The sequence below is a fragment of the Sus scrofa genome, chromosome 6 (assembly GCF_000003025.6).
Source record: "Sus scrofa isolate TJ Tabasco breed Duroc chromosome 6, Sscrofa11.1, whole genome shotgun sequence".
NCBI classification, from domain to species: domain Eukaryota; kingdom Metazoa; phylum Chordata; class Mammalia; order Artiodactyla; family Suidae; genus Sus; species Sus scrofa.
In genome coordinates, this window is record NC_010448.4 from 72633254 (window position 1) to 72658443 (window position 25190).

The window sequence follows — 25190 nt, forward strand, 5'->3', positions numbered from 1 at the left end:
CCTGATAATGAATATTTCATTTGTTATGGTACTCACCCACTTCCATAATTTGTTTGATTTTTTAAAAAAAAGTGTTGATTTTTTTAATATGAAATAAGCATGATATTCTCTGGCTCTTTGAATGTATTTATTATAACTGCTTTGATGTCTTTGTTAAGCCTGACATCAGGGTCCTCTCAAAGGCAGTCTCTCTTGCCTGTGTTTTTTTAGTTTGGGGAGTTCCTGTTGTGGCTCAGTGGTAACGAACCCGACTAGTATCCCTAAGGATGCAAGTTCCATCTCTGGCCTCGTTCAGTGGGTTAAGGATACGGAATTGCCATGAGTTGTGGTGTAGGTTGCAGGAGCTGCCTGGATCTGGTGTTGCTGTGTCTGTGACGTAGGCCAGCAGCTCCAGTTCCTATTTGACCCCTAGCTGGGGAACTTCCATATGCCACAAGTGGGGCCCTAAAAAGCAAAAGCAAAAAAAAAAAAAAAATTATGTTTGGAACTGAGAGGCAATAAACTGATAACTAGCAAAAATTCAAATGTCCATCAGCAGCAGAAAGGATTAAACGCTGTGGTATATTTGCACTTTACCAGAATGAGAATGAATGACCTGATACATATAACACAGAAGACACAGAGACAGTGGCCAGTGAAAAAAGCCAGACATAAAGCAACACTCTCCACAGGATCCCATTATTTATTAATTAATTAATTATTATTATTATTATTTTTGTCTGTGCCCATGGCATATGGAAGTTCCCAGGCCAGAAATCAAATCTGTGCCACCACAGTGACCTGAGCCACTGCAGTGGCAATGCCAGGTCCTTAACCTATTGTGCCAAAAGGGAACCCTTACATGATTCCATGTATATAAAACTCAGAAATCAGGAGTTCTCTTTGTGGCTCAGTGGTTACGGAACCTGACCAGTATCCATGAGGATGCTGGTTCGATCCCTGGCCTTGCTCAGTGGGTTAAGGATCTGGTGTTTCCGTGAGCTGTGGTGGAGATCACAGAAGCGGCTTGGATCCTGCCTTGCTGTGGCTGTGGTGTAGGCTGGCAGCTTTAGCTCTGATTCAAGCCCTAGCCTGGGAACTTCCAAATGCCTTGGGTGTGGCCCTAAAAAGCAAAATAAAATAAAATTCAGAAATCAGCTAAATGAGTCTTGGTGGGTAAAGGAAGGATGGTCTTTACCTCTGGTGGCTGTAGTAATAGGAGGAGGGGCTGCTGGTGCTGGGAGAAGAGATGTCGGATAGCCTAGTTTGGGTGCGAGTTGCTTGGGTGTGATTGTTTGGTGAAAATCCCTCAGGCTGTATACTTACGATTTAAGCATGTTCCCACATAAACATGAATGCATCCATTTATAGCTTAGAGCTCAGCAAAAGTGACTTGAAAAATGAGAGGATATTTGCATATCCACGGTCACGGCAGCACTGTTTGCCATTCCTCCGTTAAACGAATCGTCTCCTTCTTACAGAAGAGGAAATGGACACTCAGAGAAGAGACAGTACTGACCTAAAGCCACAGTAAGTGGAAAAGGTGGGATTCGACCCAGGCGGGCCGGCATTGGAGTGGGTTGGTCCTTTTAGCCTTGGGTGGCACTGTCGCTGTCCCTCCCCAGGCTTGGACTGGAGCGTTAAAGTAGGGTTGGGGCAGTCAACTGGAAGGAGGGACACTTTGCCCACCCTGACCAGACCCACAGACACTGGCTGTGCATTTCTTATTTTGCAGTGGAAAGATCAGGCCACAGAGGCCTCTCCCTCGATGCCCGGGTGCAGCTGCTGTTGAGCCTGGTCTGTGCCGACCTTCGGGATGCCCATCCCCCAAGACGCCCCTTGCTGGGCAGGATCAGTTTTCCTGGTCCTTGTATTCCTTGTATTCCTAGTTGGTTCCCTCTGGCTCCCATTGGTCCGGTTGTGTTTCTGTGTAAGAAGCCAGGTCAGGTCAAAGTTAACCCAGAAAGAGTGGGAGGGAGGAGGTAGCCCATATGACAGGCCCAGGTCCTCCTGACACAAGGGCCCAAGTGTCTCACGGTCCCGGGAACATGGTTGGCCCGGGGCTGGTGCTGCTAGCCACTCTGTGCTCTATTCTCCTGGGGGCCTTCGTCTGGGCCGTCTCTGAGCACTTTCTCACCACGGATGTCCCCTCAACTCTGCGACAGCCCGCCAAGTTGCGGTTCCTGCACTGTCTGTTTCTCTCCATGGTCACTTTGGTGAGTCGGCGCTCAGGCCCCACCATGGGCTGGGACTCACTCTGTCCCTCTCTCTGTCCTTTGCCCCTCTTTTTCCTCTTTCATTTGCCTTGCCTCTCTCTCTTCAGACTCTTCCAAGAGAGACAGACTTTGCCATGGGGGGGTGGGGGGCTGTCCAGCGCAGGTTCCACACCCGTGGATGGAGGGTCAACTGTATGAGACTGAGCATCTGAGGATGTTGGTGCAGAGGAGGTCCTGGAGCCAGTTGCCCCTGGATACTGAGGCCCAGATGACTGTCCTTTCTTTTGTGTCTGCTCTCCCCCGCCCACCCCGCTTCCCTCCCTTCCTCTCACCCACCCTCCCTCCTCTCCTTCCTTCAACAGCAGACATGGACAGAGCGTCCCTCCCCAGGCTCATTTCTGAAGATCCCCAAATTCAGAGCCCGTCCTTGCCCTGACACGGCTGATGGGCCAACAGGGAGCAAACCGGCTTCAGTCACCTCGTGACACACGGGCGTGTTCCCCTGCATAGGTCGTAAGCACCTGGAAGGCAGGGACCCCCCCTCATCCATCTCTGCCTAGGGCCTGGCACCAAGCAGGGGTTTCCTTGCCATTTACTGACCAATCCCCAGGGAATTCACCCAGCATGTCAGAATGGCCACGCCAGCTGGGCTCTGAGCAGGTGTTTGCGGTCTGGAATAGGGCAGCAGATGCCTACAGCGAGCAGATTTGGAAACAATGGTTTGGCATCGAGCAAGAGGCAGGCAAGTTGATTTAACTGTGATATCCCAACCCTAGGTGGAAACAGGATGGCAGCCAAACCGATTGCAGCTGAACCACTCACACCAATGACCTGCGGGAAAGGAGACGAGGAGGATACCATGCGAACTCTGAGAGCAGAGCCCATGGCTCTATGGCTCTACGGCCTGCGGTGATTTCCTTCCTCCCTCCCTCTCTCTCTCTCTCTCTTGTCTTTTTAGGTCCACACTCACTGCTTATGAAAGTTCCAAGTAGAGGTTGAATCGGAGCTGTAGCTGCCAGCCTACACCACAGCCATCGCCACTCCAGATCCGAGCCACGTCTGTGACCCCACACCACAGCTCACGGCAACGCCAGATCCTCAACCCCCTGAATGAGGCCAGGGATTAAACTTGCGTCCTCATGATTACTAGTCGGATTCGTTTTTGCTGAGCCCCGATAGGACCTCCCTTTGGGTGATTTTCTTAACCTCTCTGTGTTTTGAAAGGGGCACAGTCTCTCCCATCAGGTTGGGAAAAAGATTAAGATGACAGGTGATAAGGGCTAATTTGTTTGGTAGTATTTGGTAACTAGGTCAACTACGTTGCTGTGATGCTGAGATGTTTCACTAGGAATACAGAAGATCAGAGAAATGAAAAAATTTGGTTTCTAATTACCTGAATGCTACTGACCCAAGGAGATAGGCTGATATCTTTCTTACTAATCCTGGCCACATACTTTGCTGGAGGTCGAGCTGTCTCAAACCAGTGGCTGCAATCCGTGTGGAATTACAGACTAGTTTGAGGCCCCAGGACTGAAAAATGAGGGCCTTGGAGGTCCAGGTGGCCCAGAGAAAATGAGACCTTTCCAACATTTATGGTCTCTCCCCAAGGGTACCCTTGAGCCAAGCATCCGCTGATGACAGCTGCTCACGGAGGCTCTGAGATGGGTGTGAACTTGGCTATGGAGGGCGAATTTGGCTTGTGATGGCCCATCCTGGTCCCTCCAGCACTGAGCCCTCCCAGGGACACACTGATCCCCGCAGGGTGATGATGCTGAGGATGGTGAAATGTCCACTGGATTCCAGAAGGCAGATAGATACCAGAGGGACAAGAGATTTAAAGAGAAGTAGGAAAACCTTAAAAAGATTCTATGGCCCAAAAATCAGGTGCCTCGTTTGGGGGTCAGATATATTTGGGTCCAAGCCTGGCATCTCCACTTGCTGTTTTCATGGACCAATGTCTTTAGTCTCTATTTTCTCCTCTAAGAAATGAGGAGAGCAAGGGATGCTTTTCATAGTGGTGCTATGGGGATTGAGTGAGAAATACATTTAAGGTACATGACACAGTGATGGGTACTTAGAAAGGACTCTATAAAAATTGATTATCAGGGAGTTCCCCGGTGGCCTAGTGGTCAGGAACTCCGCATTGTCACTGCTGAGGTGTGGGTTCAATCTCTGGCCTGGGAACTTTTGCCGTGGGCATGCCCCCCCCCCAAAAAAAAAGAGAGAGAGAGAGAGAGGGATATTATTAGTAATATATATATATCAAATCCTTGAAGGCAAAGATATAGCATGTCCTAACAACATTATTGACCTAAAAGCTGTTATGAATGATTTCAGCCTTACTAAAAGGTATAGGGACTAATATAACAAATGCCACTGATCTTATTTCAAAGGACAAACTCTGCTAGAGTATTTTGTAAAAGACTCTCAACACCTGTCTAACGTTCTGGACCTCAGGCATTCCTATATGACTGATGTTCCCATTTACACTACTACAAATACAGTCTTATAAATAGTCATAATAAAATATTTTATGATATTATAGTTATAATATGTATACATCCGTACTGTAACATGTACACAAACAATGTAGTTATGATATAGAAATAGCTAAAAAAAAAAAAAAATGGAATTCCCGTCGTGGCTCAGTGGTTAATGAATCCAACCAAGAACCATGAGGTTGCAAGTTCAGTCCCTGGCCTTGCCCAGTGGGTTAAGGATCCGGCATTGTTGTGACCTGTGGTGTATGTTGCAGATGGGGCTTAGATCCTGAGTTGCTGTGGCTCTGGCGTAGGGCGGCGGCTATAGCTCTGAATAGACCCTTAGCCTGGGAACTGCCATATGCCACGGGAGCAGCCCTAGAAAAGGCAAAAGACAAAAAAAAAAAAAAAAGAAAGATGGTTTTTGAGAAATGGTGGTAGAACAAATTGACGGCCACATGCAAAAAAAAAAAAAAAAAAAGAAAGAAATAGCACACTACTTATGCTATATATCTATGGTATAGAGATATTGCAATACCTATATGGACATAATATATTTATAATATTTATATATAAATAATATGTATAACATTATCACTAATAAGAAGTAATAGTCAATCTTCCTTCCTTTGCCTCTGTCCTAAGTTATCAACTCTGGGAAATGTGGATTCCCTTTTGGAAAAACCAAACCAAACCAAACCAAACCAAATCAAACCCAGCTTCCTGGCTGTTTCTAGTGAGCGTTCCCAGGGTCGTGCTGAGAGATGTTTGTCACCACATCGCATCGTTCAAAAGGCCTGTATCATTTCCTCTTCTAGATGCTGGAAATGGATTCCTCAGAGGCTGGCCAAGCACGTCGTCTCCACCTCACTGGCCACCTTGCTCTCCTCCAGCTCAAGTGGGGAAGTAGCGGTTTTGTGGGCAGTTCCCTTTGGCGAAGCCTAAGCCTTGGCAGTGGGGTGCAGGGGTGGGGGAGGGGACGTCTCCCTGGAGGGAACGCCCTGGGCATCCCAGAGACCTTCGGCAAGAGACAGGGTAGTGCTCACCCTTGCCAGGACCCGCCAGTGACACCCTCCCCCTGGTGGTTACATCTAATTCCCCAGCCTCATCCCCTGGGACTGTAGACTCCATGCTTTTATTTGATAAGTGAGGAAAATGGAAGCTTGGAGATGGTGATGCTCAGGCCCTTTCGGTTAGTTGATAACAGACAGAGTGAAAGTCTTGAATTCACATCTGCCCTTTCCAGGGTAGTGGTTGAGAACACAGGTTCCGCATCTGGTTGGTTGACGGCCAAGGCGTTGCCCTTGGTATGCCTCACTCTCCCCACCTGTAAAATGGAGCTGATCATTGTGGCGGACTTAGAAGGGTCGCTGAGAAGTTTAAGCAAGTTGATAATCCAAATCTCTCGGACTGGTACTGGCCTGTTGTAGGTGACAAAACGGGTCAGCCAGTCTTACTAGGTTCACCCCATGCTCCTTTCTCTTCTTTTCTTTTTTTCTTTTTATGGCTGCACCTGCGGCGTATGGAATTTCCTGGGCCAGGGGTCAAATCAGAGCTGCAGGTGCAGGCCTATGCTGCAGCCACAGCCGCACTGGATCCTAGCCACAGCCATGGCAATGCCAGATGCCTAACCCACTGAGCCACAACGGGAACTCCCGGTGCTGTTTTCTTTGTAATAAAAACACATACTCCACATGATGTCCATGGAAGAGATGATCCAGAATAGCTGAAATGCATTTAGGACATGTGGTATGGTACCTGCAACTCTATCTCATGAAATATTGATATTTGCTTGTTTTCGTTTGTTTATATTCTGTCTTTTTATGGCCCCGCCCACAGCATATGGAGATTCCCAGGCTAGGGGTTGAATAGGAGCTGTAGCTCTTGGCCTATGCCACAGCCACAACAATGCAGGATCCAAGCCGTGTTTGCCACCTGCACCACAGCTCATAGCAATGCTGGATCCTTAACCAGGGATCAAACCTGCCTCCTCATGGATACTAGTTGGGTTCGTTAACTACTGAGCCACTACAGGAACTCCGATATTTGCTCGTTTATAACTCGAGTGAGCTTATTAGTTTAAAAACAATGGACTTTTCACATTCGGCAAACCAATAGCCCTTGTGCCATTGCTCCCTCTTTCTGAGCACACGGAAGTCACCCTTAATTGATCCCATCGCTCTTTTCTGTTGAACACAAACGTGACTTGAAGATCTGCCATAACCCAGGGGGGCTTGATGCTCTGTGGGCAACAGCAAACATTGACCCAGGGCGTGAACTGTCTTTGCCATCTCAGGTTGGGGGCCACAGAGGGCGAGGTTGCCAGCAGTGGCCTTGGCTTCGTTCAATTCACGCCCCACCACTCAGCCCAAATGTGGGCTAGCTCTTTGGCAAATTCATACCACTCTTCAACCAAAAGGAAAGGAAATTCTGAAAACCCAACGTTTTTCTGGAAACACCCCAGAGCCTGTTGCATCCTGGGGAGCCCCAGGTCCGCGCCAGTGAGGCAGATGAGAAACTGCAGAGACATCCTAGCAGTCACCCATGGCAGGAGTTATCTACCATCCGGGTAGGTCCTAACCTCTTCTCACGTCTTCCTCTCTTTCTCTTGTCTCTAATAGGGAAATATAACCGAGAAGTTGGGAATTTGCTCCATGCCCAGGTTTATCCAGTTTTTGCAAGACACCTTGAGAATCAAGAAGGACCATAGACTTGTGGTAACCAACCTGCATTTTGGGACCATACCCGTGAGGCTGTTTCAGCCCATGGCGGCCTCCCCCAGCCCCCAGCGTGGCTTCATCTTCTTCCACGGAGGGGCCTCCGTATGTGGGAGCCTGGGTAAGATGCTCCCCTGCGGGCTTATCTACATGCACAACCTTACCCACCCCTCCCAGGAGAACCTTGTGGGAGTCCCTCTGAGGACTCAGTAGTCGGAGGTTTTGATAGCGAGCCCTTGACTTTGGGCTCAGGTCAGAAGATGGTGTGAAAACGCTCTTTTCTTTCTTTTTCTTTTTTTGTCTTTTCCAGGCCCACACCTGGGGCATATGGAGGTTCCCAGGCTAGGGTCTAATCAGAGCTATAGCTGCCGGCCTACGCCACAGCCACAGCAACGCCAGATCCCAGCCGTGTCTGCGACCTGCAACACTGGATCCTTAACCCACTGGGCAAGGCCAGGGATCGAACCCGTAACCTCATGGTTCCTAGGCGGATTCGTTAACCACTGACCCACGACGGGAACTCCGAAAACGCTCTTTTCTATGATGTGATCTTGGTCCAGGAGAGGGTGGTGAAGTGTCGGGGTGGGGGCGGGGGTCGGGGGGGCTGTTACGGCCCCCCGCTGTGTTGACTCCTCCCTCTCCCTCACCACTCACAGCCATTGGCTGGTCCCCTCTGTTCTCCTGCGACAGTACTTCCCAAATCCAAGCGTTTCTCTCAGGCTCTGCAAGACCGCTGTGATCCAAAGTCACCTCCTCTTGCCTGCATCCCTTTACCCCCACGTCCCAGCCACTGTTTCACCCCGCGCCCCTCACCCAGCAGCCAGAAAGAGCTCCGAAAGCTACAAGTCGGGATTGTCAGTCTTGCGCTGAAACCCCTCCCGTGGCTTTCCAGGGGCCTTAGATGGAACCCAAACTCCTCCCCACAGCCGGGGCTGGCCCTACAGACGTCTCTGACCTGGGCATCCGGGTCTCCCACCTCCCACAGCCGCTCACTCTGCTGCAGCTGCACTGTCTCTCTGTGCCTTGGACACACCAGGCTCCTGCCTGCTCGGAAGGTCTTGCACTTGCTGTTTCCCTCAGCCTCCAAATTTGTGCCCCTTCCCCTTGGCACGCCTGGCTACCCCTTGCTTGTTCTTCTAGTCGGGTCCCCAGTGTCCCTCCGCCGAGTGGCCTCCCTGGACATCTTACCTAAAGAACTCTCCCTGCCCGCCCTCCCTACCATCCTACTCCATCCCCAGCCCCCGTCTCCGACCCTGACATCATCCTAAATTTTCTTCATAGCACTCGGCACAAAAAATCTGAACATACCTCGTTCCTCTGTGTGTTTCCTTATTTACTGTCTGCCCCCCCCAGCCCCCACAAAAAGTGGACATTCCGGAAGTGCTGGGAGGATTTCTGTTTTTTTCAACAAAGGTGTGAGTGCAAGAATACATAGGTGGGTGGATGAATGCGTAACTGGGTGAAAGGATATCTTCATGAATCAACCAACAAACCGATGGATGGATGGGAGGATGGACGGGATGCCCATGAGAAAGTTTGCCCAGGTGAGGAGTTGGGCTTCTCCCGGTACCTAACGTCCCTGAGGTTGGGGTGTGCTGCCCCCTGCTGGTGGAAACAATATCTGAATTTGCTGTCCTGATGTGCTCCCTTTTTCTGAAATTCACTCGGAGTATCTCCCATCTATGGGCCCTCGCCCTTGTCCAAGGTCACTTTTCTCTTTCAGAGCCACCCCCCGCCCCCGCTCCGGAGCACCCCATCTGTTGGCTGAGACTCTTCCCCTTCCTCTGGGGAGGGATGATGTTATTTTTAAAAGTAAAATCAGGGCTCGCTCAGCTGAAACTGAGTACTTAGGTTGTGTCAGACTGTCTTTGAGGTGCAGGGGATACCGACTCGAGGGAGGCGGCTGGACAGTGAAAGGGAGACAAATGAGTAGGTGATTTCCCATGATGATAGCACAGGGAGATGGAATAGAGAATGACTGGGGAGTGGCTCTAGTTTTTCCAATCAGAGGAAGCCTCTCCAAGAAGGCAAAGTCTGAGCCCAGGCTCAATCAATGAGGAGGAGCCAGCCCTACAGAGACCAGGAAAGAGCCCTCTAAGCTGGGCCAGGAATGGGGTGAGGCAAGTGAGGTACTTGCCTTGGGCTCCATATTTAAAGGAGCACCAAAAGGCACAGGAATCAATAATATTTTTCTGCAACATGAAAGAAAAGAATTAATGTAAAAAATCTAAGAGGAACAATCTACCGGCATTTATATAAAGAAGGGATATACCAGGGCTGGGTAAGTGGTACAAAAGCAAAGTAGAAGTCTGTCTGTTTAAAATGTTGATATGTTGAGGGAGTTCCCTGGTGGCCTAGCAGTTAAGGACTTGGTGTTGTCACTGCTATGGCTCTGGTTACCGCTGTGGTGCATGTTCGATTCCTGGCCTGGGAACTTCCCCATTGTGCTGTCATGGTCAAAAACTTTTTTTTTTTTTTTTTTGGATATGTTGTTTGTCATAGATATTTTTGGCATTCCTTTTCTTTTTTCTCTTTTTTGGCTGCCCTGCGGCATATGGAGTTCCTGGGCCAGGGATCAGGTCGGAGCTACTGTGGCTTCCTACGCCACAGCTTGGCAATGCCAGATACTTAACCCACTGTGCCAGGCAGGGATCGAACCTGGATCCCAGAGCTCCGGAGATGTTGCCAATCCCATTGTGTCACCGCGGGAACACCTGACATGGCTTTTTGCTGGTGCCCAGGCAGAGCTGTGCAGAGTCATGTGAGGGAGGCAGGAAGAGGAAGAAGAGGCCATCATACCCTGGGCCCACACTGTTGGCAGCTCTTCCTGGGGCCTGGGGGGCAATGCTGGGCCCCGTGGGGGCAGCGATCTCCCTACGGGCTACTCACGGGCTGCTGCTGTGATGGTTTTGCCTTACAGATGTATACCATAACCTGTGCAGTTTTTTGTCCCTGGAGACCGACTCTGTGCTCTTGTCCGTTGGGTAAGTGGCCGGAGAAAATTGGTGGGTGTTGCCTGGGTGACAGAAGGTATGGCTGAAGCCCAGGATGATTTGCAGAATAGAGGGAGAGGCTCTGACCCCTGAGAAGCTCTCTTCCACATGCACCCACAGAGACTTGCCCAGCATTGTTCAAAACAGCCCAAACCCGGAGCAACCCAAATGCCCATCCGCAGAAGGGCGTGAATCATTCACTGCACAGTGAATGTTACATCACACAGTCATTAAGGCGTCATGGGCTACGACATAGCCCTTTAAATAAGTGACCCGGAAAGGTACCCCATGATGTGAATAAATCTTAGCCGTACAAAAGTAAGTGAAAGAAATTTCAAAAAATTCCATGCAGCCAGGTAGTCTTTGTGTAAAATTAAAACCAACTAAAATCGAAAGAATACCTTTATGGAATAGACATAGACACAATGAAACTATGTAAAAAGGAAAGAAAAGGAATGATAGATACAAGATTCTTGAGGTAACTGTTCCCTCATTTGCGGGAGGCAGAGATGGGATGTTGGTGTAACACAGTTGGCTAAAGGTCATGGTCAAGGTCCTGGCTGTTTGGGGCAGTGATGCTGCAGGTGCTTTATTGCATTGCAAAAAACTAACTAACTAACTAACTAACTAACTAACTAACTAACTAACTAACTGCTTGCCACGCAGGGACTGGTGTTGGGAGTGTCTCTAGAAAGCCACAACTCTGGGCACTCAAGTTCCTTTGAAAACGCAAAGGAGAGAGAGACCTTTTGAGCGGATGGCGGGAGGGCATGGTGCCCATTCACCAGGCTTCTGGTTCTTAATTCAAGAGATCACAATCAGTCAAGGAGACAGTTTAGAGAAGGCAAGCAAGAGAAACTAGAAATTGCCCTTTCAAACTCTGCAACAAGCCACCTCAAACCTTGGCTGCCCACAGGTTGGGTAGATGGTTATAGCTGTGTGACTTAAAGCAACTTCCTTAACATCTCTGGTTTTCATGTAGAGACTGAGGAAGGCAGCATCTTTCCAGCACTTGACATAATTCCTACCCGGCCGAGCCTTGTGTCTGAAATTCCACCTTTAGAATTTCCATCAAATTCTCTATGTTGGAAGGCCTTTGTGATGATAAAAGCATCCCTTGACCACATAAAAGTCTTAGTAAGCACCTTGGTTAATACCGCGTAGGAAATTGCTGAAGATATCATGATTCTAGATGAAAAGCCTTGGCACACAGGCCAGATGGGTTTTGATTGAGAGGCGGGTAGAGGAAGGCAGGCAGGTAAGATTCTTCAGGCTGCCAGAGGGCTGCAAGTGGGGGAAAATGCCCTGAGGGCACTGTAAGGGCGAAATGGTCAGGGTTTGGATGCTCACTGATTCCTCATCAGGACATAATGGGGGAGTTCCCATCATGGCTAAGCGGTTAACGACTAGTATCCATGAGGATATGGATTTGACCCCTGGCCTCACTCAGTGGGTTAAGGATCTGGCATTGCTGCGAGCTGTGGTATAGGCTGCAGATGCGGTTTGCCCACGTTACTGTGGCTGTGGTGTAGGCCAGCGGCTGTAGCTCTGATTCGACCCCCCAGCCTGAGAACTTCCATATGCCATGGGTGTGGCCCTCAAAAGACACAAGACAAAAAAAAAAAAAAAGATAATGGGAATATGACACACATCAACATATCTATGAAACAAGAACAGACTCACAGACATAGAGAACAGAATTGTGGTTGCCAAGGGGGAGGAAAGGATGAGGAATCTGGGATTAGCAGAAGCAAACTATTATATGTAAGATGGATAAACAAGGTCCTACTGTACAGTATAGGGAACTATATTTAATGTCCCTTGGTAAGCAATAATGGAAAAGAATATGAAAAATATATATATATGTGTGTATATCTGTCACTTTGCTCTACAGCAGAAATTAACACAACATTGTAAATTAACTACACTTTAATAACATTTAAAACAAAAGAGTCAAGGAGGCTCTGTGCCTAAGTTCCCGGAGATGGTCCTTTTAACTATTTAGTTCTGTAGAACCTTCACACTGCCTGTGTGGGCAAGAGAGAGTCCAAGGAAGCATAGGCATGGCTGCTTTTTCCTGCAGGTCTGGGATTCTGCTCATGGAAAGCACAGGATGGGCAACCATATTGTAGTGCATCAAACTTGCTAAGAGACTAGATCTCCATTATTCCCACGACAAAAAGAGAAATGATGATTATGTGACATGATAGAGTCGATAGCTAATGCCACAAGAGCAATCATATTTTAATATATAAATGTATGAAACCAACATGCTGAACATCTTAACTTTATATACGTCAAGTATACTTTAATAAAAAATTTTTAAAAATTTTATTGGCTCATCCATTTGCCAAGAAATTTATATGTGACTTTAAAAATAACTGTGATAGAAGGGTCACTAATAACTGACCTTTATTATAATTTTTGTGGATAATTTTTCTCCTTTGCTAAATATAAGTGACTTAAGGACAATGTTTGAGTATTATTCTCTTATTCCTATCATAGGGCCTGGCACGTGGTATGTGCTCAAAAAGCAGTCTTTAAAGAATGAATTGGGAGGGTGGGAATAATACACACACACTACTATATAAAGCAGATGATAAACAAGGACCTATTGTAGAGCACAGGAAAATCTACTCAATAGTTTGTAATAACCTATACGGGAAAGAAAGAATGGATATATTTGCATGTATAACTGATTCACTTTGCTGTACACCTGAAATTAAAACATGCTAAGTCAACTGTGCTCCAGTAAAATTAAAAAAAAATAAAGGCTAGGGAGTTCCTGTCGTGGCGCAATGGTTAACGAATCCAACTAGGAACCATGAGGTTGCAGGTTTGGTCCCTCCCCTCGCTCAGTGGGTTAACGATCCGGCATTGCCGTGAGCTGTGGTGTAGGTCGCAGACACAACTCGGATCCCACATTGCTGTGGCTCTGGTGTAGGCTGGCAGCCACAGCTCCCATTAGACCCCTAGCCTGGGAACCTCCATATGCCACTGGAGCAGCCCAAGAAACGGCAAAAAGACCAAAAAAAAAAAAAAAAAAAAAAAAAAAAAGACTGAATGAATGAACACACAACCAAGAAAGAAAGCATATGATGTTTGTTATTTCTTTCATGACATCAGGTTTGTATATTTAACATTTAATGAGTTGTATTCACTTTTAGTAGAAGTGGAAAAACGGAAGCTGACATTTGTGCTTGCTGCTCCCAGGTGCTGGAACCATCACCTTGTGGGGGCCCTACTGAGGAGCAGGTGTCTTGCTTGAGTTCTAGGGGGAACATGTGTTGATAACACTGAATTTTTAATTTAATTTAATTTTTTTGGCTTTTGTCTTTTTAGGGTCACTCCTGCGGCATATGGAGCTTCCCAGGCTAGGGGTCTAATCAGAACTACAGCTGCCGGCTACAACACAGCAACGCCAGATCCGAGCCTTGTCTGTGACCTACACCACAGCTCAAGGCAATGCCAGATCCTTAACCCACTGAGCGAGGCCAGGGATCGAACCTGCGTCCTCATGGTTCCTAGTGGATTTGTTTCTGCTGTGCCAAGACGGGAACTCCAACACTGAATTATTGATCAATGTATTGCTCATTGAGGAAATGTGGCAAAGGTACAGGCATCAAGCAGGCCCTATTATTAAAGATGATGTTTTAGAACAACATTTACAGGAGACAAAATCCAAGGTCAAATAGAAGGCAGTGGTTTTCAAACTGGGTTCCTTAGAGTACTAGGGTTCCTTTCATTGTCTCAGAGGTAGGCACAATGATCAAAGGAGTAGGGGATTCGGGTCCCTTACCTTTGGGCAAAACCAGAACAACTACACGTGCTTATTTTATTCAGTGGATCGCCTTGTATCATTTTAGTAGGAAAAAATAATTTTGTTTTTCTAATGAAGTTTGAAAGCCACTAGTCTAAGGTGTCATTTTTCCTCATGAACATCTTCTCAGTTTAACCTTATAAGTAGAATGTAATTTAATTTTTCATTAAAATGTCATTGCTTTACAATGCTTGCCAATTTCTGCTGTACAGCAAAGTGACTCAGTCATACACACACACACACACACACATTTCCTTTCTTATGTTATTTTCCATCATGGTCTATCCTAAGAGACTGGATATATATAGTTCCTTGTGCTCTACAACAGAACCTCATTACTTATTCGTTCTAAATGTCCTAGTTTGCATCTACTAACCTCAAACGTCCAGTCCATCCCACTCCCTCCTCCCTCCCCCTTGGCAACCAAAAGTCTGTTCTCTATGTCCGTGAGTCTTTCTGTTTTGAAATAGGCTCATTGTGCCATGTTTTAGATTCCACATATAAGTCATATCATATGGCGTTGGTCTTTTTTTCTGACTTAACTTCACTTAGTATGAGAATCTCTAATTCCATTCATGTTGCTGCGAATGGCATTATTTCATTCTTTTTTATGACTTAGTAGTATGCCATTGTATATATGGACCACTTCTTCTTAATCCATTGATCTATTGGTGGACATTTAGGTTGCTTCCATGTCTTGGCTATTATTATTAGTCCATTCTTGATGAGTGCATTAATTACCTTGTGTTTTACAGTTTTCAGAAGTTCATCCTCCCCCAGCTAAAATAATTAGTACTGCAGTATTAGCTAACATCACCATCAGGTCACATAATTACCACTTCTTCTTCTTTTTTTTTTTTTTTTTTTTTTTGCTTTTTAGGGCTGCACCCGTGGCATATGGAGATTCCCAGGCCTGGGGTCTAATCGGAGCTATAGCTGCTGGCCTACGCCAGCGCCACAGCAACACCATATCTGAGCCACATCTGTAACCTACACTGTGACCATAGTCATGGCAAAGCCAGATCCTTAACACACTGAGCAAGACCAGGGATCGAACTGGCAACCTCATGGCTTCTAGTCGGATTTGTTTCTGCTGCGCCACGACGGGAACTCCCTACCACTTCTTTTTTGTGATGAGAACCTTTAAGATCTACTCTCTTAGCAACTGTCTAGTATATGATACAGTATTTTTTGTTTGTTTGTTTTTTGTTTCTTTTTTTATTTGCCATTTCTTGGGCCGCTCCCGCAGCATATGGAGGTTCCCAGGCTAGGGGTCGAATTGGAGCTGTAGCTGCCGGCCTACACCAGAGCCACAGCAACGCCAGATCCGAGCCGTGTCTGCGACCTACACCACAGCTCACGGCAATGCCAGATCCTTAACCCACTGAGCAAGGCCAAGGATTGAACCCGCAACCTCATGGTTCCTAATTGGATTCGTTAACCACTGAACCAAGACAGGAACTCCTATAAGTGATGTTTTATAGCGTTTGTCTTTGACTTATTTTACCTGCTATAATTTACTCATGTCACTCAAGTTGTTGCAAATGGCAGGATATCCTTCTTCCTGTGGCTGGATAACATTCCATTTTATATGGACTATCTAGTAGGTCATTTTGAAGTTTCTTTTCTTTGCTCTTGAATTCCTCTGGGAGAGCACACTTTGTGGGCTCAGACCAACCCTCACGATGCTGATCACCAGCTGCTTGTACCTGGGTTGTCCCCCCAACCCCCATCACGCTCCCCCTCGCCCACTGCTACCAGCCTGAGCTGTGTCATTTTCCTATCTGCTTACCTTCTCTGCCCCTTCACCTTGGGAACACCTCCTCACCCCTCTCCTCCTTCCCACAGCCCCAGAAAAGAAGACAGCTCTGAATCATTGGTGCGAACAAACCTTGATCATTAGACTTCTAAAAAAGTCCTGTCTAAAAGAAATTTCTCCTTGATTTTCACTTTGGTTTCTCCATCACTTTCTCTCCTGATGGGCAGTAGCTTCATTTGCCTTTCCTGACATTGCTGGTTGTTTTGTTTTCAACGCGAATAGCTTTCTAGGTTGTACAATCTTGTATGCAGCATCTACATCTGTAGGAAGCAGACGGCACAGCTTTCGAGTCAAGGATCCCTGGCTGCAAGACTGAGGGGGGAGGTTTCATGTGCTCCTATGCCAAAAATGGGGCTAAAAGTCCTTATGTCATGGGGTTATTCCACTGCAGCATTGCAAGGGGGAGTTGGGGACACAGTTAAAATGGCTTCTTGGCGACCCCTGTTCATGATGCCGTGCTTCTGTTCCCTGCCTGCCCTTCAGGTACCGCAAGCTTCCTGACCACCATGACCCTGTCATTTTCCGGAACTGCCTGAATGCCTCCATTCACTTCCTGAAGGCTCTGGAAACCTACGGGGTGGATCCCTCCCGGGTGGTGATTTGTGGAGACAGCGTAGGGGGTGGGTATGGGGCCTTGATCTCCCAGGTCTTGGTGGGCAGATCAGATCTTCCTCCGATCCGGGCCCAGGTCCTGATTTATCCAGTGCTCCAGGTCATCAATTTGCAGCTGCCATCCTATCAGCAGAACCAAAACGTCCCTTTCCTCACCCAGAAGTTGATGTTGACTTGTCTGTTTAGATACCTGATTGTTGACTTCTCCTGGCGGGATGCCATCTTGAGCGGTGCTTTTATTCCCCCGGAAGTCTGGAAGAAGTACAGTAAGTGGCTCAGCAGGGACAACATCCCCAAGAGGTTCCAGAGGCCAGGCTGCCCGCCAGTGTTTCCTGCCCCTTTTAATGAGGATGCCTATCTGGAAAATCAACATTTTTTGGACGTGGAAATATCACCCCTTTTAAGGGACAATGAGACTCTCGCCCGGCTGCCCGAAGCCTTCCTGGTGAGCTGTGAGAATGACATCCTCCGTGATGACACCTTGCTCTATAAGAAGCGCTTGGAGGACCAGGGGGTTCCCGTGACGTGGTACCATGTGGAGGACGGCTTTCATGGAGCCCTCATATTATTTGATAAGCAGCCATTATCTTTCCCATGCTCCCTGAAAACTATGAATGCTGTAACCACTTATATAAGGGGCATACTGTAATGCTGAGGCCCTGAGTAGGGCATGGCGTGTAGAGACTCTACTGCGAGCTGAGTCCTTTGATGAATTATATTTTATTGATTAAGGAGATGCTCAGTCAATGCCTACCCTGCTTGGGGAGGATGGGAAGTAGACTAAGAATCGTTTTGCTTTTAGTGTTTGAGAAAAACTGCACCGTGTCTGTTTCCTTTCAGTGCCCACAGGTTCAATTCTGGATCTAACAACATTCTCTAACATTCTCCTTCGGACGCAATAAATATTCCATGGAGAAAAAAAAAGTGCCTTTAAAATTTCTCAAAGCCTTAACATATGAGGCCTGTGCAGAATAAATGCCCACAACTGGCCCTCCTGCCTCTGGTGGGCCTACACCCATTATGCTGAACATTGCTTGGGGTCAACGTTCTGGTTGGAGGAGGGGGCGCCTCATTTTTCCTGAGGTCAGCGGTCACCAGTCAAATTCCAACAGGTTGGTTATAGATTGGTTCCAGTTGGCCTGAGAAATGCTGTTTGTATGAAACTCTCCCCTCAACATAGCCACGTCTGGGCTGGCCTAAAGGAAATTTTAGGATGTCATAGGAAAGGGAGATGTGACAAGAGACAAGAGAGAGACAGTGAGGAAAAGGGTGGGCTGGGAGGTTTCTCTGGGCTCAAGCCTTTAATCGAAATTCCAAGGTCAGGTCACTGGCTACCCAGAGGCAAGGAATCTCTGGGTGCCATCTAGGATATGGCAGCTGTATTCCCTAAAGCGGTAAGGTGTCTTTCTTTGGTGGGCATATATATTCCACTTTTACAAAGAAGTGTGCCCTCACTTAGCCCACATGCCTTTCTCTGCTTACAGGAAGAGGGAAGAGAATATTTGGATTGCGTGCTGGGGGCAGTTCACACCAGTTTTTGCCCTTGGCCTGTATTTGCCAGATATGTCTGTAATAGCACCAGGTCTCAAGGCTATTTAGTTTCACCCAAGTGCTAAAGTTGGAGGTTCTCTCTTCTCTGCAACCATAGCATCTCTTGGCAGCAGGGATCTCATTTGCAACCTGTGGAGGAGAGGGTCTTACAGGTGTCTTGGATCTCTGCAAAGGGGGCAGATATCTACATAAGCAGTTTGGACAGGGCTTCTGGGAGCATGGGCATGCAACATGATCCATGTTTTGTAAGCAAGCATCTTTGATGGAAAAGTGTGTTCATCATTTATTGCTGTGTAGCAATACTGCCATGACTTAGTGGCTTAAAACAACACACATTTATTATCTCAGTTTTTGTGGGTCAGGAGTCTGGGAACAGCTTAGCTGTAATCAAGGTGTTGGGGCTGTTGTTTCATCTGAGGCTTGACTGGGGAGGGATCTACTTTGAAGCTCAGGCAGGTTGTTGGGAGGATTCAGTTCCTTGAAGTCTAAGACTGAGAGCATTGGTTTCTTGCTAGCTGTTGGCCAGAGGCCACTTTTAGCTTCTAGAAGCCACCACAGTTTTTTGCATGTGAGGTTCCCCAGTTGGCTGTTTCTCCCTTACTCCCTTTAAGGGAGAACGAAGACTTCAGCAAGGTAGCCATGATGATCTAAAGCAATGTGGTCACAGACATGTCATCACGTATATGCCATCACCTTTACCTTCTTCTGCTAGTTAGCAGCAAAGCATAGATCTGGTCCACACAGGAGATCATACATGCATGTGAACAGCAGGGTGTGGAGATCATAGGGACCACTGTAGCATCTGTCCACCACAAAAGGTCTCTCCAAAAGGGGATGGGAAGAACAGTCAACACAACTTCTCTGCCTAAGAAACACAGGGTGGTCTGCAGCCACTGCTTGACTTTGTAGTGGTTCTGGGCTGGGTCTTGAGACTCTCCCCCACAGATTCCCCCAGGAAAGGTCCTCTCATCTCTCCGCAGTCCTGACTCCTGCCACATCATCATCATCGGGTCTCCCCAGGGAGTAACAGGGACCTTCTTCTAGTCTTTTCCCAGTCTATTTTTTTGTTTTTAAAATTTTCTTTTCTTTTCTTTTTTTTTCTTTTTAGGGCCCCACTGGTGGCATATGGAGGTCCCCAGGCTAGGGGTGTAATCAGAGCTACAGCTGCCAGCCTATGCTACAGCCACAGCAATGTAGAATCTGAGCCACGTCTGCAACCTGCACCACAGCTCATGGCCATGCCAGATCCTTAACCCACTAAGTGAGGCCAGGGATTGAACCTGCAACCTCATGGTTCCTAGTTGGATTCGCTTCCACTGAGTCATGACAGGAACTCCTCATTTTCATTTTTTAAAGTTTTATTGAAGTAGAGTTGATTTACAATGGTGAGATAATTTATGCCATGCAACAAAATGATTCAGCTATAGGTTCCCCCCCAGTTTATTTTCTTCCCTCCTTCCTTCCTTCTTTCTTTCTCTCTTTTTTCTTTTTTTGTTAGAGTATAACCAATTTACAGTGTTGAATTAATTTCTGCTATACAGCATAGTGTCCCAGTCTATTTTTATGATAAACTCAGTGCTCTCACACTAGTCGAAGTCCAATCAGGAGAAGGAAATCACATCACTAGTCTCCTTTTTTCTTTTCTTTTCTTTTTTTTTTCTTCTTTAGCTTTTTAAGGGCTGCACCTGCGGCATATAGAGGTTTCCAGGCTAGGGTTCAAATCGGAGCTGTATCTGCTGGCTTACATCACAGCCAGAGCAACACTGGATCTGAGCTGTGTCTGTGACCTACACCACAGCTCACGGCAACACCGGATCCCTAACTGAGTAAGGCCAGGGACTGAACCTGTGTCCTTGTGGATACTAGTCTGATTAATTACTGAGCCACGGTGGGAACTTCTTTGCATTTTAAAAAGTTTTATTGAAGTAGAGTTGATTTACAATATTGTGTCTTTTGCGAGTCTTTACTGGCCTCAAGTACAATAAAATCTTAAGACCTTTTCCGCCTTCAAGGCTCTACCTAAAACTTACACCCAGGAACATTTATAGGGAATTGTGGACACACAAGGGATCCAGAGAGCTTAATACATCACAAGAGAAGATTTGATAGGTAAAAAGTCAGGATCATAGATTTTTCTAAGGGCTGGGCAAAGATATGTCTCTTTTAATCTAATCCCATCATTTTGCAATTGGGACAACAGATGCTCTAAGAGTGAGATGATTCACCCAGAGTCACTCAGAGACATTAGATGCCTGAATGGGAGGAGTGGCAAAAGTGTATGAAAAATCAGGCAAAGGATAGCTCACACAAGCTTTGTAGGCAGTGTAAGGCGTTTAGAGCTTAACTTGAAGCCTTGGGGAAACTAATGTTTTTTTTAATCAGAGAAGCAACACGAATAGATTTATATTTTAGAAAAATGGTGGTGGAGGAAGTTGGAAAAACATGTTGCAAAGGGCTGAATGGATAGTTCAAATGTTACGACAATCTCCCTGTCCCTCCCTGATCCTCTCAAAAAGCAAAAGCAAAACCAAAAAACCCCATAACACACACACACACACATAAAACCAAAACCACCCCACTAGAATGGAACAAGAGATGGAGGAATGGAAGGACCACATTGGCTGTAGGGACAGAGAAGAGAGAAGAAAGTTGCAATTTTATCAAGGAAGTAGAAAGATGTCTCAACAGATGAATTGCAGACTTACATCCACACCAAAAACAAGTACATGATGTTTATAGCAATTTTATTCATAATTGAAAACTTGGAAGTAATCACAATATTTTTCAGTAGGGGAATGGAGAAATAAATTAATATGTCTAGACCACAGAATATTATTCGGCTTTAAAAAGAAGTGAGTCATTGGAGTTCCCGTTGTGGTGCAGTGGTTAACGAATCCATGAGGAACCATGGAACCATGAGGTTGCAGGTTTGATTCCTGGCCTTGCTCAGTGGGTTAAGGATCCGGTGTTGCTGTGGCTGTGGTGTAGGCTGATGGCTACAGCACTGATTAGACCCCTAGCCTGGGAACTCCATATGCTGCAGGAGAAGTATACTGTTGACCCTACCAGATAAAGGCAAATGGCGCCGATATTCCTTACCAACTGCTATGGGGGAAAAGGCATCATAAAATAAAAAAAAAAAAAAGGAAAAGAAAAAGAAAAGAGAAAAGGAAAAAAGAAAAGGCATCATCCAGGTCAGTGGCTGCACACCAAGCTCCAGGGGCTGGGTTTATGTGCTCCAGTCAAGAGGCAGAGCTGGGAGAGCAGCAGTAAATGGCTTCACTGCATGAGTAAGATCAGGAATATCCCTTCTCCAAGATCCCTTTGACTTCTGCACATTCCAAACTGGTGGGTTTAATTGGGGGTGTTGTAGGCGCTTCTTTCTCGTCTTTTATGCTGGAAGTATTTTCTGCAGTGATCTTGATACGGAGGGGAAGAACCAGGGCCTTCCAATTTAGCCCTTCCTACCCTCTGACCCTGCGCTCTTTGGTCAGAGGGCCAATGTGGGAACTCTACCAGTTTCCAAGGATGTCCTTTCCAGTCAAGCTTTCAGAGAACCAGGGATACAAGAGCCTGAGCCTGTGGACCAGTGGGGCCCCTGATAGTTGGACTTGAGGCAAGACTTCATCTTGACCAGGGGACCAAAGTGGTGGTGTTTGTCCACTTGGGGAAGCACTGGGGTCGGTCAGGAGGCAGGAAGAGATGGAGGAATGGTGGATAAGATTCTTTATTGTGGTTTATTGAAGGATCAGGTGAGGCCTGGTGAACAGGCCTAGGATTGGTTACTTTGAATAAGTTCCATGGGCTCTGGGGCAAAGGGGCTGCCTCTAGTTACCTGATGCCTGACCCTCGGGGTGCTTAGGCCAGGGGTATAGTGGCCCAGAGTGTGACAGCTGGATAGAGGAGGAGGTTGGGGGTGTGGGCTCTGGATGGGCTGGTTTGCATTTGAAAAGCTCACTCACAGGTCAGTTGTTTGCTGTCTTTAGGACTTGGCTAAGCCTGGGAAGGGGAGTCCCTTCTGGGTCAGCAGGGCCCCAGATAGCAAAGTGTCAGAAGGCAGAAGAATTTTTAAAAAAACATGGTTAATACAGGCGTAATTATGAAGTGATTCCACAGCCTGAGAAGATCAGGCCAGTAAGGATGGGAGAGGTGAAAACGGGGCAGGTGAATGCCTCACACCCCAGGATCTGGTCCCTCTCACCCATGTTGACCTTGGCTCTCCTGGCTCTGACTTTACACCTGAGAGAAGAGCCCCAGGGCATCTGATGTAACATTTGCAAGTTTTCCCAATCTCCCAGGAGCCCAGCCAAGGTATGGGCTTGTCACCCAGAAGGGTCCCCTATAGCCACCTCCTGACTGAGATGGCATGATTTAGCACACCTCCCCTGGGGACAAGGTGGCAGGGCTCCACTCCTGCGGGGACAGGGCCTCCCCAGGTATGGCTCTGATACTTAACATGGGGACACTTGGAATTTGCCAAAGCCTCTGCCTGTAGGGGAGAGACAGACCTTGGAGCTACCTTGCAAATTGTAAGGTCATGGGTCGGCAGGGGAGAGAGGAGAGAGTTACACTAAGCCTTCTCCAGGTGACAGTTTTTTCCTCTGCTCCCTGTCAAGAAACAAGAGCATTGATCAGACACCTGCTCTTTGCAGGGACCTCTGCTGAATGTAGGACGCAGGGAGGGGTAATCTGGAAATAAGTGGCAGGAAGGCCGAGGCCTGGCCAGCCCAGTCCTAGGACAAAGTTCAGGAATTCCTCTGTTCTTGGGACAAACTGAGAAAGAAAATGGAAAAAAACAAAAAACAAAAAACAAAAAAACAACAACAAAACCAAAAAACAAACCTTTTCCAATTTTTTAAAACAAAAATAAACGTGCACATCCTCTGAGCCAAGGGCAGTGCTGACAGAGGTTCCAGGATAGGAATGGAGAGCCATCGAGTTTCACCTCACTCAGAAAATGTGTATGGGACCCATACTCTGGGCTGGGCCCTGTCAAGGTGCTGGGGATACAGTGGTGAAGGATGAGCACCCAAGTCTCACATGGAGCTCACCTGCTGGTGGTAGATGGACAGCCAATGAGTGTACTCGGCAGCCCACTAAACCATAGACCGTGTGCTGGGTGGGGCCGGGTGCTGTGGAGGAGAAAATGCTGGCAGGGCAATGGAACACCTGGCCTGGGGTTGACAGTGGGGGTGGGGAGGCAGGGAGCTTGATGAGAGGTGGCCCTTCAAGCAACTGTTGGAGGAGGTGAGGGAGTGAAGTACACCTATGAGGCTGCTCCCACCCAAGGTCATGGCCCCCAACCACAAAAAGGCAACTTCTTCTACCCTGGGAGGGGTGGGGTATTCTCAAGCCTTTGGATAAGATGCTTCCCTTCATATAGGAAGAGGTCCATGAGCATTTTGAGGGAAGAGTGGTCCAGAGGGCACCTGTGCCTGGGGAACAGCAAGGAAGCCAGTGTGACTAGGACTGAGGAGCAGGCAGGGGACAGGGAGGGAGTGGTGAGAGGGGTGGGGGATGGTGGAGGGCCCTGAGGATCTTTGAAGGCCTGCGGTGTTGCCTTGAGTGACACGGGAAGCTGCCTGGAGAGTCCACAGGTTTATTTACGCCAACTGGAGTCAACTCCCTATGCATTGCCTTTGAACAGATGGCCCTCAGTGTGGAATAAATGAATGAGCTTCCTCATTGGCTGGAGGCAGAGAAAATTAACTAATTTCCACAGAGCATTTGTGGACACCAGTTCCCAGTCATATCTTTGCTTTTTTTCTTTCTTTCCTTTTTTTTTTTGGCCATGACCATGACATGCAGAAGTTCCCGGGCCAGCTGTAACTAGAGCCACAGCAGGGACAATGCTGGATCCTTAACCCGCTGAACCACCAGGGAACTCCCTAGCCCTACCCTTTCCAGCTCAGGAATCATGTTACAGTGGCCTCACTCTGTGGAACTGTAGCCTTGAGCACTGCCTCTGCCACATCTAGAGAGCGCGAGCTAAGTTCCTGCCAGGCGCATGGTGGATGTCCAAGAAGTCATGGGAAAGGCAGCTTACCTTTGCTGAGTGTGTCCTATGGGAATTTCCATACATAACTCTATTTAATCTGCCTAGAAGCCCTTGGAGATACACTTAATTATTCTCTTTGCGGATGAAGTAACTGGGATGAAGGGTGTAATTGATTAAGCTAGAGCCACAGAGCTTTAGGCAAAAGTGGAGGCAGAATACAGGTCTTTCCATCTGCAAAGTCTATGCTACCAGGGGCCTAAAGCAAGGGCAAATTCTGGGTCAGCCATGTGGCCGAGCTGTGGAGTCTGTGTGCCCAAAGGGGCCTATGAAGGCAGAGGTGCCTCGGGTCCACGGAAGTCATCGTGTGCTGTGGGCCTAGGGAAACAGTGGCCTTCCACAAACATTTGCTGAAGGATTAGATAAAAAAGTAAATGAAGGAGGTTCACATTGTGGCTCAGCGGTAACGAGCCCGAAAAATATCCACAAGGATGTGGGTTTGATCCCTGGCCTTGCTCAGTGGGTTAAGGATCTGGCGTTGCTGTGAGCTGCGGTGTAGATCACAGATGCGACTTGGATCTCGTGTTGCTGTGGCTGTGGCTTAGGCTGGTGACTGTTATTCTGATTTGACCCCTAGCCTGGGAACTTCCCTATACTGAAGGTGTGGCCCTAAAAAAAAAAAAAGAAAGAAAGAAGAGAAATGAAGACATCAAAATATCTTGTAAATGAGGTACCAGATAGTTAGGATAGAGTTAGGAGCCAGCATAAAATCATGGCTAAATGGGCCAAGCAGGTTTTGCATGGAGGCCAAGAGGAAATTCTGTCCAATAAGAAAGAATCACTCCCTTTTCCTTCTGGTTCACATCCACCTCAGTTCTTAGTGTTTTAGGAGGAGCTTTTGACAATCACTTGTGAGAGGGAAAAAGCCACATCCAAAGTGGCAGTTTTATCTGTGCAAAAACCTCATTTGAAATAGGCAGCAAGTCTGGGCAATACCAGCTGGGTGAA

General features: G+C 47.3%; 1 protein-coding gene across 1 annotated transcript; it reads left to right on the forward strand.

The window, feature by feature from the left end:
* Positions 2028-17285, forward strand: AADACL4 (arylacetamide deacetylase like 4). Its single transcript, XM_003127603.4, has 4 exons — positions 2028-2195; positions 7297-7513; positions 10313-10376; positions 16508-17285. The coding sequence occupies exons 1-4, from the start codon at positions 2028-2030 to the stop codon at positions 17283-17285; spliced, it is 1227 nt and encodes a 408-aa protein (XP_003127651.1).

What these genes read in the sequence shown, in the direction of transcription:
- AADACL4 (XM_003127603.4), top strand. Translation starts at nt 2,028, where the DNA reads ATGGTTGGCCCGGGGCTGGTGCTGCTAGCCACTCTGTGCTCTATTCTC. An exon ending in CTCCGTATGTGGGAGCCTGG is followed by an intron (nt 7,514 to 10,312) that starts GTAAGATGCTCC and finishes TTTGCCTTACAG; the next exon opens with ATGTATACCATAACCTGTGC. An exon ending in TCTGTGCTCTTGTCCGTTGG is followed by an intron (nt 10,377 to 16,507) that starts GTAAGTGGCCGG and finishes CCTGCCCTTCAG; the next exon opens with GTACCGCAAGCTTCCTGACC.